The sequence below is a fragment of the Eleutherodactylus coqui genome, chromosome 7 (assembly GCF_035609145.1).
Source record: "Eleutherodactylus coqui strain aEleCoq1 chromosome 7, aEleCoq1.hap1, whole genome shotgun sequence".
Lineage (NCBI taxonomy): Eukaryota > Metazoa > Chordata > Amphibia > Anura > Eleutherodactylidae > Eleutherodactylus > Eleutherodactylus coqui.
This window is the reverse complement of record NC_089843.1, coordinates 94,511,874-94,525,120: the sequence shown is the minus strand read 5'-3', so window position 1 is coordinate 94,525,120 and position 13,247 is coordinate 94,511,874. Positions and strand designations below refer to the sequence as shown.

The following is a 13,247-nucleotide window of genomic DNA, read 5'->3' as shown; positions in this document are numbered from 1 at the left end:
TGTTGTACCGCCTCTAGCTTGGATACAAGATGTGATACAGGCGGGCATGGAGGCTCTAGTACCCTGTTGTACTGCCTCTACCTTGGATACAAGATGTGATACGGGGGGCATGGAGGCTCTAGTACCCCGGTGTACTGCCTCTAGCTTTGACACAAGATGTGATACGGGCTGGCCTGGAGGCTCTAGTAACCTGTTAAACCACCTCTAGCTTGGATACAACATGTGATACGAACAGGCATGGGGGCTCTAGTACCCTGTTGTAGTGCCTCTAGCTTGAATAGAAGATGTGATATGGGTGGGCATGGAGGCTCCAGTACCCTGTTGTACTGCTTCTAGCTTGGATACAAGGTGTGATACGGGTATGGAGGCTATAGTACCCTGTTTTACCACCTCTAGCTTAGATACAAGATGTGATACAGACTGGTCTGGAGGCTCTAGTACCCTGCTGGGCCGCCTGTAGCCTGGATACAAGATGCGATACAGGTGGGCATGAAGGCCCCAGTACCCTGTTGTACCGCCTTTAGCTTGGTTACAAGATGTGATACGGGCATGGAGGCTCTAGTACCCTGTTGTACCGCCTCTAGCTTGGATACAAGATGTGATATGGGCTGGCATGGAGGCATGCAGGTTCTGTATTGGTCCTGTAGCATATCACTCCCAATTTGCTGTAACTGAGCCTCTAGATAGTGCAGATTTGTAGGCTGTTAAAATTGGCATCCCAGATGGTTCCATACATGTTCTATTGGTGATAAATCTAGGAACTGGACAGGCCACGGACCTATGGCAATGTTCTGGAGGCATTCCCGTGACACCCCTGTGTGTTGCTGTCACTTTTCATTGCTGTGTATGTTTGCTGAGGAACACAAACAATAGCATACCTACCGCAGAGTAAGACCACATGACTGCTCTGGGGTCTGTAGTGGTAGGGGGCAGTTAGTGTTTGTCTATACCCGCTCCTAGGGGGCGCTCACTGCATACATATTTTTACAGTTTCCATTACGTTCAAGAGTAGCTGCAGTTATCCATATGCACTAGGTGTGTAAACCAGAGCTCCAGCTCCTATAAACATATTTTATAAAATTATGGCAGACATGTCTGTTTTAGCAAATTGTTGTATTCTCCATAAAATTACAATTTTGTAGCATACTTTCTTAGAACTCTATGTTGCGCTCTTCCTCTATTATTCCTTATACAAATTATTGCCTAAATTGAGAACTGGGTGTTACCATTTGGGGGTTGTTCCTACGCAGTCTGACATTGCCCAAGTACTGCTTGCAGGGTCAGACTAAGTAGGGACAGACCCTTTTAACAAGGCGAATGGTAATGCTCAGATGTCAGCTTATTCATAAAATTCTTGGAGGAATAACAGAGGAGTGGCACAACACAAAATCCTAAGAAAACGATTCATTTCATGGGGAATGTAAGTATTTGCTCAGGAACGGTAACAGGTACTCTTTAGCTGTAATGGAAAAGTAGTGGATGTTTTGGAGCTCTGAGTGTGTGCTGGGGCCCAAATGACACTGCTCCAACTTCTGCATACACCCCAAGAATGTATGGGGTGCAGAGACTTTTAAGGCCCAATCACATATAACAATCATTGAAAATCCTGTTTTATTATAAGGATCAGAATGATGAATTGCACAAAGAATTGTTCAGATTTATTGATCGGTTATATAAAATATCATATTTTATATTATGGCTAGAAAAGGGTATATCTGCCTGGATAACATAGATGTAGAGAAAAGGTGCACATCTGTATGTAAGCACTAGCAATATGTGTCTCTCTTGTGTTCATGAAAACCATATGTCATTATTCCAACGTGTGCCAACAACAAACAAGCAAACAGTGAAGACCTAATTTTTTACATTTGTTTGGTGTCATAATTCATCTAAAGCCAAATCCTCACAGTCTGAAAGTAAGGATATAATATGTAAGTCATTAACACATTGGCATATCTAACCATGTAAGCATAAAACTATGCACTGAGAAGATATGATTCAAATAAACACCTTAAATGGCTGCCATGCAATATCTCATGTGTGGGCACTTGCTTCAAAGTGACGCTCCACTTCGGTGGTCTATACCTTATATGAGGGTTGATTCTAGGGAATTTGGCCAATAGGGCAAACATCAGGAAAAAGACCACCCCCACCCGCCAGTACACCGAAGCATTATAAAAGTGAGCACACAATAGCACCTGGTGGGACTGAGTAAATATCAAAATGTTAATAAAGTTTATTAAACAAATATGAAAAATATAAACAAACAAAATGTTAGTGTTTTTTTTTGTAAAAGTGAAATAAAACCATACTCAGTATCACTGCGGTCTTCATGGCCCATATGATTACCTCCATATGGCACTGAACAAACCCACTATACCAAGACTAACGTTACCAATAATAAAACGATATGAGTGCCAAATTATAGTACCACACTATGATTACATATTAGCACACATCGTGACTAATACCACCATAGTTATAGGGATACGGTAAACTCATGGTAACAAGGCCTGTTTTACTTCCAGCTGCGCGGGGTCTGCCCTGACTCAGATGCCTTCTGGTAGGGTGGAATAAAACTCTTCTGCGGCCAGCTACTCAACTTGAAATCCCTAGACTTTACCTGACTTGATCCCAACTAGGTTAAGCTGGACTTGACGTGAGCTCAGGCTTAGCTTGATTTCTGCGAGGCTTGGCTTGATCTCCTCCTTGGCTCCCTCTTAGCCCACATGTTGGACTCTCTCTCCCTTACATCTTGGACTCCTCCACACATCTTGGAATTCCTCTCCCTACATCTTGGAATTCCTCTCCTTACATCTTGGACTCTCCCTTTGCATCTTGGACTCCCCCTTTTTACACCCAAACTCTGACCTTAATATCTCCCCCACCAACCAATCCTGAGCTAGAGGGAATTCTCTCTACCCAATCCCAGGGCTAGCTAAGGGTGACCAACAAGGCACAGAGCAGGGTAGGGTGGATTATGCTCAGTCAGGCACATGTTAGAACCAGACACCAGGCATTGACCGTCTAGTGACCTGTCTAGGCCAATACACATAAGATAACATCATTGACAATACATCTACAAACACCACATTAGGTAGCTAGATAAGTGCTATGGGGCCCCAACTCTGGGCCACTACATTACGTTACTCAGAGTGGAAGGGGCTGTGCAGAGAAGCTACACCTTTTACAACACCCCTGAACTCAGGCACAATTCACAGGATCCTGCAGGGGCGAATGTGTTTATACAGGGGATGTGAAGAAGGTTCGACAAATTAGAAAAAAAATACCAGACCATCCTAGTTTTGCCCAGGTTTCAAAAACTGACAGAACTCGGACAAAACTTGGACCCATTAAAATTAATGTCTGTATTCACATGCGTGATCTTTTTCATGGACTGAAGGTCCGTGCAAAAATATCACAGAATGTCCTATTTTGGTGTGATTCTCAGACCAGAATCCCTCATTCTTGTTAATGGGTGCGTTTAATAAAATGGAACGCACTCTCATGGCATGTGATTGTCCTCCGCTTTTTTTCATGCACCCATTGACTTCAATAGGAGTTTTTAAAATCACATCAATTAGGCCATCTTCCATTTTTAATGAGCTTGGAAAACAGATTGCACTTCGATAACAATCACACATTAGAAATGCAAAAACGGATACAGTATAAAGCACACATACACTCTAAGTAAAATTGGTCAGTGACCAAAATCGCACTTGCCTGTGTGAATAAGACCTAAGGCCTAAATCAAGTGAGCAAGTTTTCCATGGATTTGTTTCGGTGTGAATCCAAATGAGAATGGAAATATTAAGCAATTTAAGCAACTTCCAATGAGGCTTGGTCATCGGTGCTAAACTAGCAGGGGCCAGTATTTTACAAACTTTCAAGTTTGTAGGGTTTTGCGTACTATGGTGTCAAGCGTATACAGAGAATGGTGTGACTAAGGAAAAACCGTCCAGCACAAGTGAATCCTGTGAATATAAACAACTTATTAACGAAAGCGGTCAGAGGAGGATGTCTAGAATTTTTCTGTCAATCAGGCAGTGCACAGTCAAGGAAATGACCGCATAAGGCCCCTTGTACATGCGGATGATCCACGGCATTCCACTCCCATTCAAACCAATGGAGCATCTGTATGTTTGCTCCATTTTCCGCGGATTCCATTCGGACGGCTTCCATTGAATTGACATTGCAGAAAGGTTGCGATGACATGGGGAAAGGAGGAGTTTGAAAAAAATCTGTACTCTGCATGTCCGATTGCGAGCCATGCGGACCATCCACAGTACAGATGAAGAAGCATAATGACAGGTATGCGCGGATGCCGGCCGGGCACAGGGTCGGATTCCGCTGTGGTCTCCCACATGCAGAATCCAACCCATTCGTGTGCAGGAGACCTATTACAACGCTGGTTCTCCAACTAAAGTATCCAAATGTACAAATGGTACTTCCTTAGTGTAGATGATCTATAGCAGTAGACGACCAATCTGAGTGCAATTGCTGTGTTACATATACAGAAAGACGAGACTCCAGAGGGCAAAAGAGCACAAAAATTGGATCACTGAGTAGTGCAAAAATATTGCCCGGTCAGATAAGTCCAGACTTGTGTTGCACCATGCTGATGGGAGAAAGCTGCATGTGAGTATTGTGGTGTCTTTGGACTGTTTTATGAGCATGTTACTACTCCATCTAATATGTAGTAACTGCAAGAAGCTTCCTGTCCACCCGGGCCAACATTCCTACAGAACAATTTCCATACCGAATGAAATCTATGCTGCAATGACTAGCTGTGATTCTGATGGCCGAAGCAGGTCCAACACAACACAAAAAGTGGCCGTTTTATTTATCTCTGAATTGACTTTACATGTTTGCCATTCAGGAACCTGAGAAAGCTCTGCTACAACCCTTGTGATAGCTGTATTAAAGGGAACCTGTCCCTAGTTTAGGCTGGCCAAGCCACAGGCACCATGATCCCAGGACAGGTAAGTACTCTGCGCCTAAGTGTGTAGTAGTCTGAAACACTGTGGGGTTTCATAATAAACATACTCTAAAATTCGACCTGGAAGGGCGCTCCGAGTCATGCAGGTGGCGGCGTGCCGGCCTCTGCCCACTTGCATCATGTAAAGTGACAGCTCTGTATAGAGAAAGAGCTGTCACTCTACAGGATGTGGGGGAGAGAGGCCATTGGACCCCACCCTCGTGACTTGGAGTTGTCTTCCAAGTAGGACTTCAGTGTGTTTATTCTGAATCTCCACAATGTTTTAGAATCACACACACGGGCACATTGTACATTCCGGTCCTGGGTCATGTTGTACATGGTCCGGGCATCATCAACCTGGTGACAAGTTTCCTTTAACATCAATTAATTGTGTCTAATCTTTTTCAGATTGAGAGTAGGAAAAGGCCAAATTAAGTTATTAAAAAGTTAAACTCAAGCGCTTGGGGTGCTGTTACATGAGCGCTAGCAGCTGCCACTTGTGTCTCCCCAACAATTGCCAGGCTGCACTGGAGCTTTCAGGTGCAGCCCTGCAATTAGTGCTGTTATCCAAGCATTACCTACACTTACGAATAGCACCCTAGGGCTTCCTACACATGGGCGAGTGGGATATCGCACTTGCCAACGTGCGATTTACCCACGGATGCATGTCATTTTTCAAGCAAAGAACACCGCCCATTACTTCTGGGAAGTAATGGTGCCCCGCCCCAGCTTTTAGCCACTCAGGAGGATCGGCAAGTGTTTCCCATTGTTTTCATACTGTGCAATGTGTTTCTTGTCTCATTGAAAACAATGAGATGCTTTCCGAGGAGTGCGAAAAGTTATAACATGCCACGGAAAACATCGCTCATGTATATGGCTCCATTGAAAAGAATGCGTTTCATATTCGTGCAAGATTTGCGCGTCTCACAACACACAAATCTCGCATGATTTTCTCGTCCGTGTGAAAGCAGCCTAAAGACTTATTCATTTATATGGGCATAAATACGCACCATATTACGTGTGTATTTATTACGCATGTAAGAGTGAGTGAATAGCACTCTTTGATTTCAATGGGTTTATTCACACATGCAGATTTTTCACGCAGTTTTCAGTCATGTGAAAAAAAACCCGGAGCATTCCCTATTTTAGTATTGCAGACCAAAGTAGGCCATAGTAGTGAATGGGACTACGCAAATATGCCATGAATATGCATGAAACGTGCTTATTTACTGTGTATTTGCCCGTAAAAACAGTGGTCCCTTCTTGTGTTTTTTTTCATGCGTAAATATTCAGGACTTATGCGTGAAAAAAATTAGGAAGGTTCAAAATATGTCCCGAATAGGCAAGTTTTGGTTCATGAATATGCTGCATATTTACGGAAGAAACCCTGCATACACCAATATGAATGAACCCATGAGCGTATTCTCACTGCTTATTATGCACATGCTCAAGTCTGTGAAAAAACATAGCACTATGTCCTATTTTGGTGTGTATTACGCACAAAATAACCCCATGCTAATCTATAGGTGTGTAAGATACGCAGTGAATACATGTGACATGCGTATTTACTGTGTATTTTACGCAGATGCGAGGAGACCGGAGAAGGACAGTTCTCACATCCTTTGGGCCTGCTTGCATTTTTTTTTGCCCATGTAAAACATGCAGTACATATGCCGGCAATACATGTGAAAAAACGGATACGCTTTAAGCGCTTCTTCACATGACCATATTTGCACACGTACGATGTCAATGGATTTATTTTCATGAGCGTGTGTTGCACGCATTTTGTGCGCCTGCAAAAAAAAAAAAAGAAAAGGTCTTGCTCTATCTTTCTGCATATTGTGCAGCAAAGGCCTCCGTAGAAGTCTATGGGAGGTGTGCAAACACACAAAGGTACGCGTGCAATACTGCGCAAAAGCACGAGGAACGAACACATCTGGACCTCATTAGGCTAAATAGCCTTTTAATCCACGGAAAGGGGTGTGTCATGTGTGACCTGGCACTGCGTGCGCAAAAAGTACGGCTATATGAGCAGACACTTGCACAACTTAACCTCATGTATGTGTTAATATGTTGCGCTGCGGCAAATACGCATGTCGACGCACAGTAAAAACACTCCATATTTTGCGCAACAAATACGCATAGGCTGATGGTTTTTTTTAAATGGTTCAAAAAAATTTACAACTACATAAAGTAAGATTCACAAAGATCGCACTGTGCAAATAAATTATTATTCATCTATATATATATATATATATATATATATATGGTGAGAGGTAGAGATAGATATCTAGATTGATATAGCTATATATATATATCTATATCTATCTATCTATCTATCTATCTATCTATCTATATCTATATAATATCTGACACATCTTGTGATATCCTAATGCGGTGGACGGATGTTACATGTCAGCACAGAGTACTCTGAGCTTTACCAGTTTGTGCCCATCGACTTCAATGGGAAATAACACAAAATTAAAAAATGCATGTAAAAAAAGAGCGGCTCTGGTAATATGTCACCCAACGGTATGCGCAGTTTTCCTTTTCCGTGGTGGTGGTATAGTAGCTTTCTGTGGCACCACTAATTGTACCTGTGTAAATCCCCTCCTATAGGAGTCAGTGGATAGAAACGTGTTACAGTATGAGAGACAGGTGTACTGAAATGGGTTCTATCCTGTCTGACAGTAATCAGTGTTTAGCCTTTCCGATATTTTTAGGAGAAAATATATATTAATAGGAAACAGTTTCTGTATCTTCCGCAGGCCTGTATAATCCTGTGTCACCACAAATAACTTAGAATGTATCTATACATGATGAATATCCGTATACACATAGACAAGTCAGCAGCTGAAATTCCAGAAGAGAAGTAATTTCAGCATTTCAATCCATATAGTTACTGTGTATATATATATATATATATATATATATATATTTGCTTTCTAGTATCTGAAACACACTGCCCGCAGTCCCAGGGGCTGGGAACTTTACAAGACTGCTCGGCTTGGCTACAAGGTGCTCAAGGACTTGACACTAATGAGAGGCAGCAAAATAACTCACCATTTTGTAGAGCTTCATGGACAAGAATCAGAGTAATAATGACCCAGAACTTCATTTTTCAAAGTAACTTGGGGTCCCCCAAAGGAGTCTTACCCCCCAGACGATATGTCTAAAGAGCAAAGTCCCAGCTTGCTGTCAGTAAAAGGATGATGTAAAAAAGGCAGCTAGGAATGTGGACTGCTGATTTGTATTTTCCAAAGCATGAAGAGAACCTTCTGAAGGATCAAGTTTCAAGAAATACTGGAAAAGAAAAAAAAATCTAAACTTTGTGAAACTTGCCTGCTCTCTGCTGGTTACCGGACAGAATGTAGCTTAATGCGCAGAACATACCTCAGCCAGGGAATATATACAGTTGAGTTACATTATTATGACCATGACGACTTTCAACGTCAGTAGCGCATAGCCTATGAAGGAAGTAACATGGCGCGGACTGGATTGGTGGGTATATAAGATGTACCATGGGTAACAGGGGCAATTTTTCAGAGTTTCAAAAAAAGGATTATTAATGGCTTTCGGGCCAAGGGTGGCAGAATTTTTCAAACAGTGCAGTTTGTGAACTGTTTGCTTGAAAGTGAGTTGTGAGTAGACAAATGGCACCATTCGGAAAAAACAGAAACTTCAGAGAACCATGTGCCATTGACGTGAGAGAGGTCAACATCAGCTGTGTGATATACTATAGTGGAGCAGCTCAACGTGAAAATCTAGGGGGCTACCAGACATGTGTCTAAAACAATGGTTGAGCAAGCTCTACTGTATATTGGCCTCCGAAGCAGACAGATGATCACTGCTCCTATGATAACAAAGGTGCATCAGAAGAAAAGGCTTCAATTTGCACAGCAGTAGCAGAATTGGACCACTGTTGATTGGCAAAGGGTTGCCTTGTCTGATGAGTCACATTTTCTGCTTCATCGAATGGATGGATGTTGGTGTGTCAGCCTAGAAACGTCAAAGAACAAACGCCCTGCAACCATTGCTGGAAGAACACAAGCTGGTGGTGGCAGCATTCTGATCTGGGTAAATTTTGTGTTGCATTCTTATCCACGTGGAAGACACTCTAAACCGATTTGGTTGTGAATCCATCCTTGCAGATCATGCACACCTATACATGCTATTTCTCTTCCATGGGGCAGATGGGATCTTCCAGTAAGACAATGTGACATGTCACAAGGATATAAGGGTCCAACAGTGGTTGGAATAGCACAACCTCGACTTCCAAGTACTTCCCTGATCCCCTATTTCCCAAGACATGAACCCAATTGACTATTTGTGGGCCCACTTTGATTGTCATGTTTTCTCTACAGACCCTTCACCAACTGTGGGATGCACTGCGGTCAGCATGGCTCCCGATACCTGAGACAACCTACCATCACCTTATTGAGTCCAGCCCCCCAATAACGCAAATATTAGCTGGTGATCATAATAATATGACTCAACTCTGTATTTCATGTATATTATTCTCAGCCAGACATTTACTGTAGCTGTACAAGACAAGTGGATGCCACTGAATCACAAAAAACTGCATGTATTTAGACTGGCTCATTACAGATCCAAAGGATTCTAGGGTGGGCTCAGCATTTGACATAGCATTGCAACCAAGTCTCAAAAGGAGATAACATGATGTCAAAGTCCAGTCTTCATATGGTTAAGAGGTCTTGTAATGATTGCAGGTGGATGGAAGATGGTGTGGCAGTACATCAGGCGGAAGCAAAAACAAACATGATATATACAAGAGTTAACCCCTTAGGAGGCCATGGTTACTTTATATGTTGCAAACCAGGCCTTATGGTCATATGGAGTAATAATTGTCAATCCATGGTTCTCAGATCACAGGTACTTTGGCCTCAAAGGTAAACTATACCCACTGATTCTAATGTACTGTAGTCCCAATGGGGACCGAGCTGATTAAAGGGTGATGTTCTCTAGGCCAACAGCATCTTCCTCAACTAGTGATAACCTATCCAGCTACTCTTTATTTCCTGCCCCAGTACATGTATTACTACAGGTTACAGAGAGGCTCCTGTCCACCTCTGCAGTACACCGCACTTCACTCTCAGTACCTCATCCTGCTTTTGGAGGAGGCTCCACACAAACTTGACCCATTGCACCAAACCAGCTTCAAGTTTTTGTACGTATCTCTCACTCTCTAGCCAAAGGCGACTGCCTCTCCTCCCACACACAGGTGCCCTTGTTGAGTCGCACAGGTGTCTGAAGCCGTCCTTGGGTCAGCACAGCCTCAGTGATCGCTCTCTCATCCCTAGATGAGGATGTTATTTGGGTCCCAACATGCACATCATCAATGGGAGACTCCCTCTCCCCTGTATCTAACTCTCCAGCAGCTTGTCTTCGGGCTTACAGACACTGCCCTTTTCATGGCCCTGGTGATCCTCTTCAGTGCTCACCCTCCAGCAGGCATTGGTGGGGTTTCACACGGCAAACACTGCCCTGACTCAAGATGGCAGCTGCTAAGACTTGCATGTTAGGCCCTTTCTCTTCTTATTATCACAGGTGATACGCTAAGTGCGCCACCAGGGGGACTGGCACTCATCCGTTATAGTGTCCTTTGAGTGGTGGCATGCTAGTTGTGTCCCACCCGCAAGGCTTCTGAGTGGGACTTGTAGGAGGGACAGTGCCACTTATTTCTCTGAGGGACCTCCTTCACTCCCCTATAGCCTAGCACCCAACAACACCATCTGTAGCAAACACTATAAAAGATCACTTATTTTGGGGGGTTATTACATTTTAGTTTGTTGATGATATCACATCATATACAGTCATAACAGCAGAGGTTGCTAGTGGATATGCATGTTTTCTGTATAACATTTTTGGACCCCCTGAGTTAGTTTTGTCTTAACTGTACCCAGTTATATCACTTTGTCATTGTATTTGAAATATGAAATCTTTTTTTTCCCGCAGCAAATACTGCCCATAGACATCCTATGCAAAATGCTTTTCCATGCCCTCGACCGGAAATCAACTGCGATTTTCCGCTCGCGGGGGGGGGGGGGGGGGGGGGGGAGGTGGATCGCAGCATGTCCTATTCTAGTGCTGGCCTCACACGGACGGCTTCCATTTCAGTCAATGGAAGCAGTCTGTCCCACGGTGATTCTGAAATGTCACTTTCGAAATTGCCGCAAATCCATGTCCTCGACAGCGCATCATTAACTGCACTGCGCATGTGTGGCGGCGCACCAGCCGGAACTTCCTCAGCACAGAAAATAAGACCTTGTATGTGGGGGTCGCCACTGGGGCACGGGGTCTGATTCCGACTGCGAGATGTCATTCAGCCTTATCCGTAGTCATATATAAAGTTCTATCTGATCATTTTTAAAGAGGCTGTCTGATCATGAACATCAAACAAATCACTAAGCACTTTCCCACCACTATTTATGTTGTGTTGCAGTTATGTTAAACATATTTTTAGACATTGGTGACGTTTCTTTCTAATTGCCTATTATTATCTGTATATTTTTAAATTATCCTGAATTCTTGCAGTTTTTACACTGAACCTCAATATAGGCTGACACTTCCTGTTCTGTAGAGAAAACGTCTCCATAGTCATCGTATTATCACAAGCAGGATTACAATGAAAAGTTAAAACATCACTATTACACAGGGCTACGTTATATAACATAGGATTTATAATTTACAATAGGAGATGGTCACAAATCACCTCCTCCCCCTCCCTGCACAATGATCTCTGCAAAACTCTCAGAGCATGCCCACAACACTCTCCCAAAGAAGTCAGCAAGTCCCCTCCAGGCTAGAGGTTCCTATAGTCCATGTGACTGTTGTTAACAGATGGCAAGATGGCTGCCTCCAAAATCATGTACAGAAAATAGAATAAAAACATTAACAATCAGAAACTAAAAACAGATTAGGAAATTTAATTTGTTTTAGGCCGGTCTCACACGACCAGATTTGAATTGCAGAATTCGCGATCGTCACCCATGCACACATTACAAAGATACAACATTTACATGTCCGCTCACATGAGTGGACAGTCATTGCGATTTCCGCGAGCGGAAATGAAATCGCACAATGTTCTATTTTTGTGCAGATTCTGCACAGATGGCTTCCATTGAAGTCAATGGAAGTCGTCCGACCCGCGGCCCATCCGCAGTTGACATTGCAGATAGGTCGCGGGCACCTGCGTCATCGCCTAGCGTTGGTGCAGAAAATGCAAGTAATTTAAAAAAGAATCTCTACTGCTCATGACCAACGCCGAGCGTCTGCGGTCATCCGCAGTAAAGATAATTTAGGTACACAGGGTCGCCAGCCGTGGTCAGAGACAGATTCTGCTGGGGGCTCCCGCATGCGGAATCCAACAGGTCCATGTAAGACCCGCCTTGCAACCTGGTTTTAATTAGAAGTGATTGCATAGTTTCTGTTTTCTCAAGAGATACATTTCTAAATTTTTGGAAGGATTAAAGCGCTTCTCCAGGGCTTTTACTATTGATGACCAATCCTCAGGATAGGTTATCAATAGAGATGAGCAAGCACGCTCGGATAAAGCAGTTACTCGAGTGAGCATCGCTCCTCTCGAGTAACTGCTTACCGGTCCGAGCTGGCTCGGGGTGCGGCCGACGGTAGCGGGGGGGGGGGGGAGGGGCTGGGAGAGAGATCCCCCCCCCCGCCGTCCCCCGCTCAACCCACCCCCCTCGAGCCTGCTCGCTCGAGTAACTGCTTTATCTGAGCGTGCTCGCTCATCTCTAGTTATCAATAATTGATCGGCAGGGTCTGTCAATAATCTGATCCACAATGGGAGTGAAGCTGTCTTTTACACTTTCAACCCTGACCACCAATGACGACGTATGGCCTGCAGCACTGACATTGGTGGTCAGGGCCGGAAGTGTAAAAGACAGCTTCACTTTCATTAAAATCAATTTGAGCCATGCCTCCTATTACAACTCCAGTTCCTCATTGTGGTCAGAGGAGGAAGTGGAATAGGAGGCATCGCTTTAATTGACTTCAGTGGGAGTAAAGCCATTTATTACACTTATGGCACTGACCACCAGCGAAGAAGTCTAGTCCACTGCACTGCAGTCACCTGCCCGGTGAGGAGCTGGAGTGGCAGACCCCCAATGATGAACTATTGATATCCTGAGGATAGGTCATCAGTAGTAAATGCCTGGAAAAACCAATGCAATTTTGACTAGGCTGATTTATCACTATAAGTTGCCAGCGAGGTTTCTGAATACATCTCAGC

At 43.7% G+C, this 13,247-nt stretch overlaps 1 protein-coding gene across 1 annotated transcript in view; it reads right to left on the bottom strand.

The window, feature by feature from the left end:
• The window catches only part of PDGFRL (platelet derived growth factor receptor like), a 131,663-nt gene extending 123,406 nt beyond the window's left edge, over positions 1-8,257 (bottom strand). The window contains exon 1 of the mRNA XM_066573400.1: positions 8,042-8,257. Within this exon, the coding sequence (XP_066429497.1) occupies positions 8,042-8,096 (55 nt within the window). The 5' untranslated portion in view covers positions 8,097-8,257. The remainder of the gene's footprint in view (positions 1-8,041) is intronic.
• Between the last annotated feature and the right edge of the window lie 4,990 nt (positions 8,258-13,247).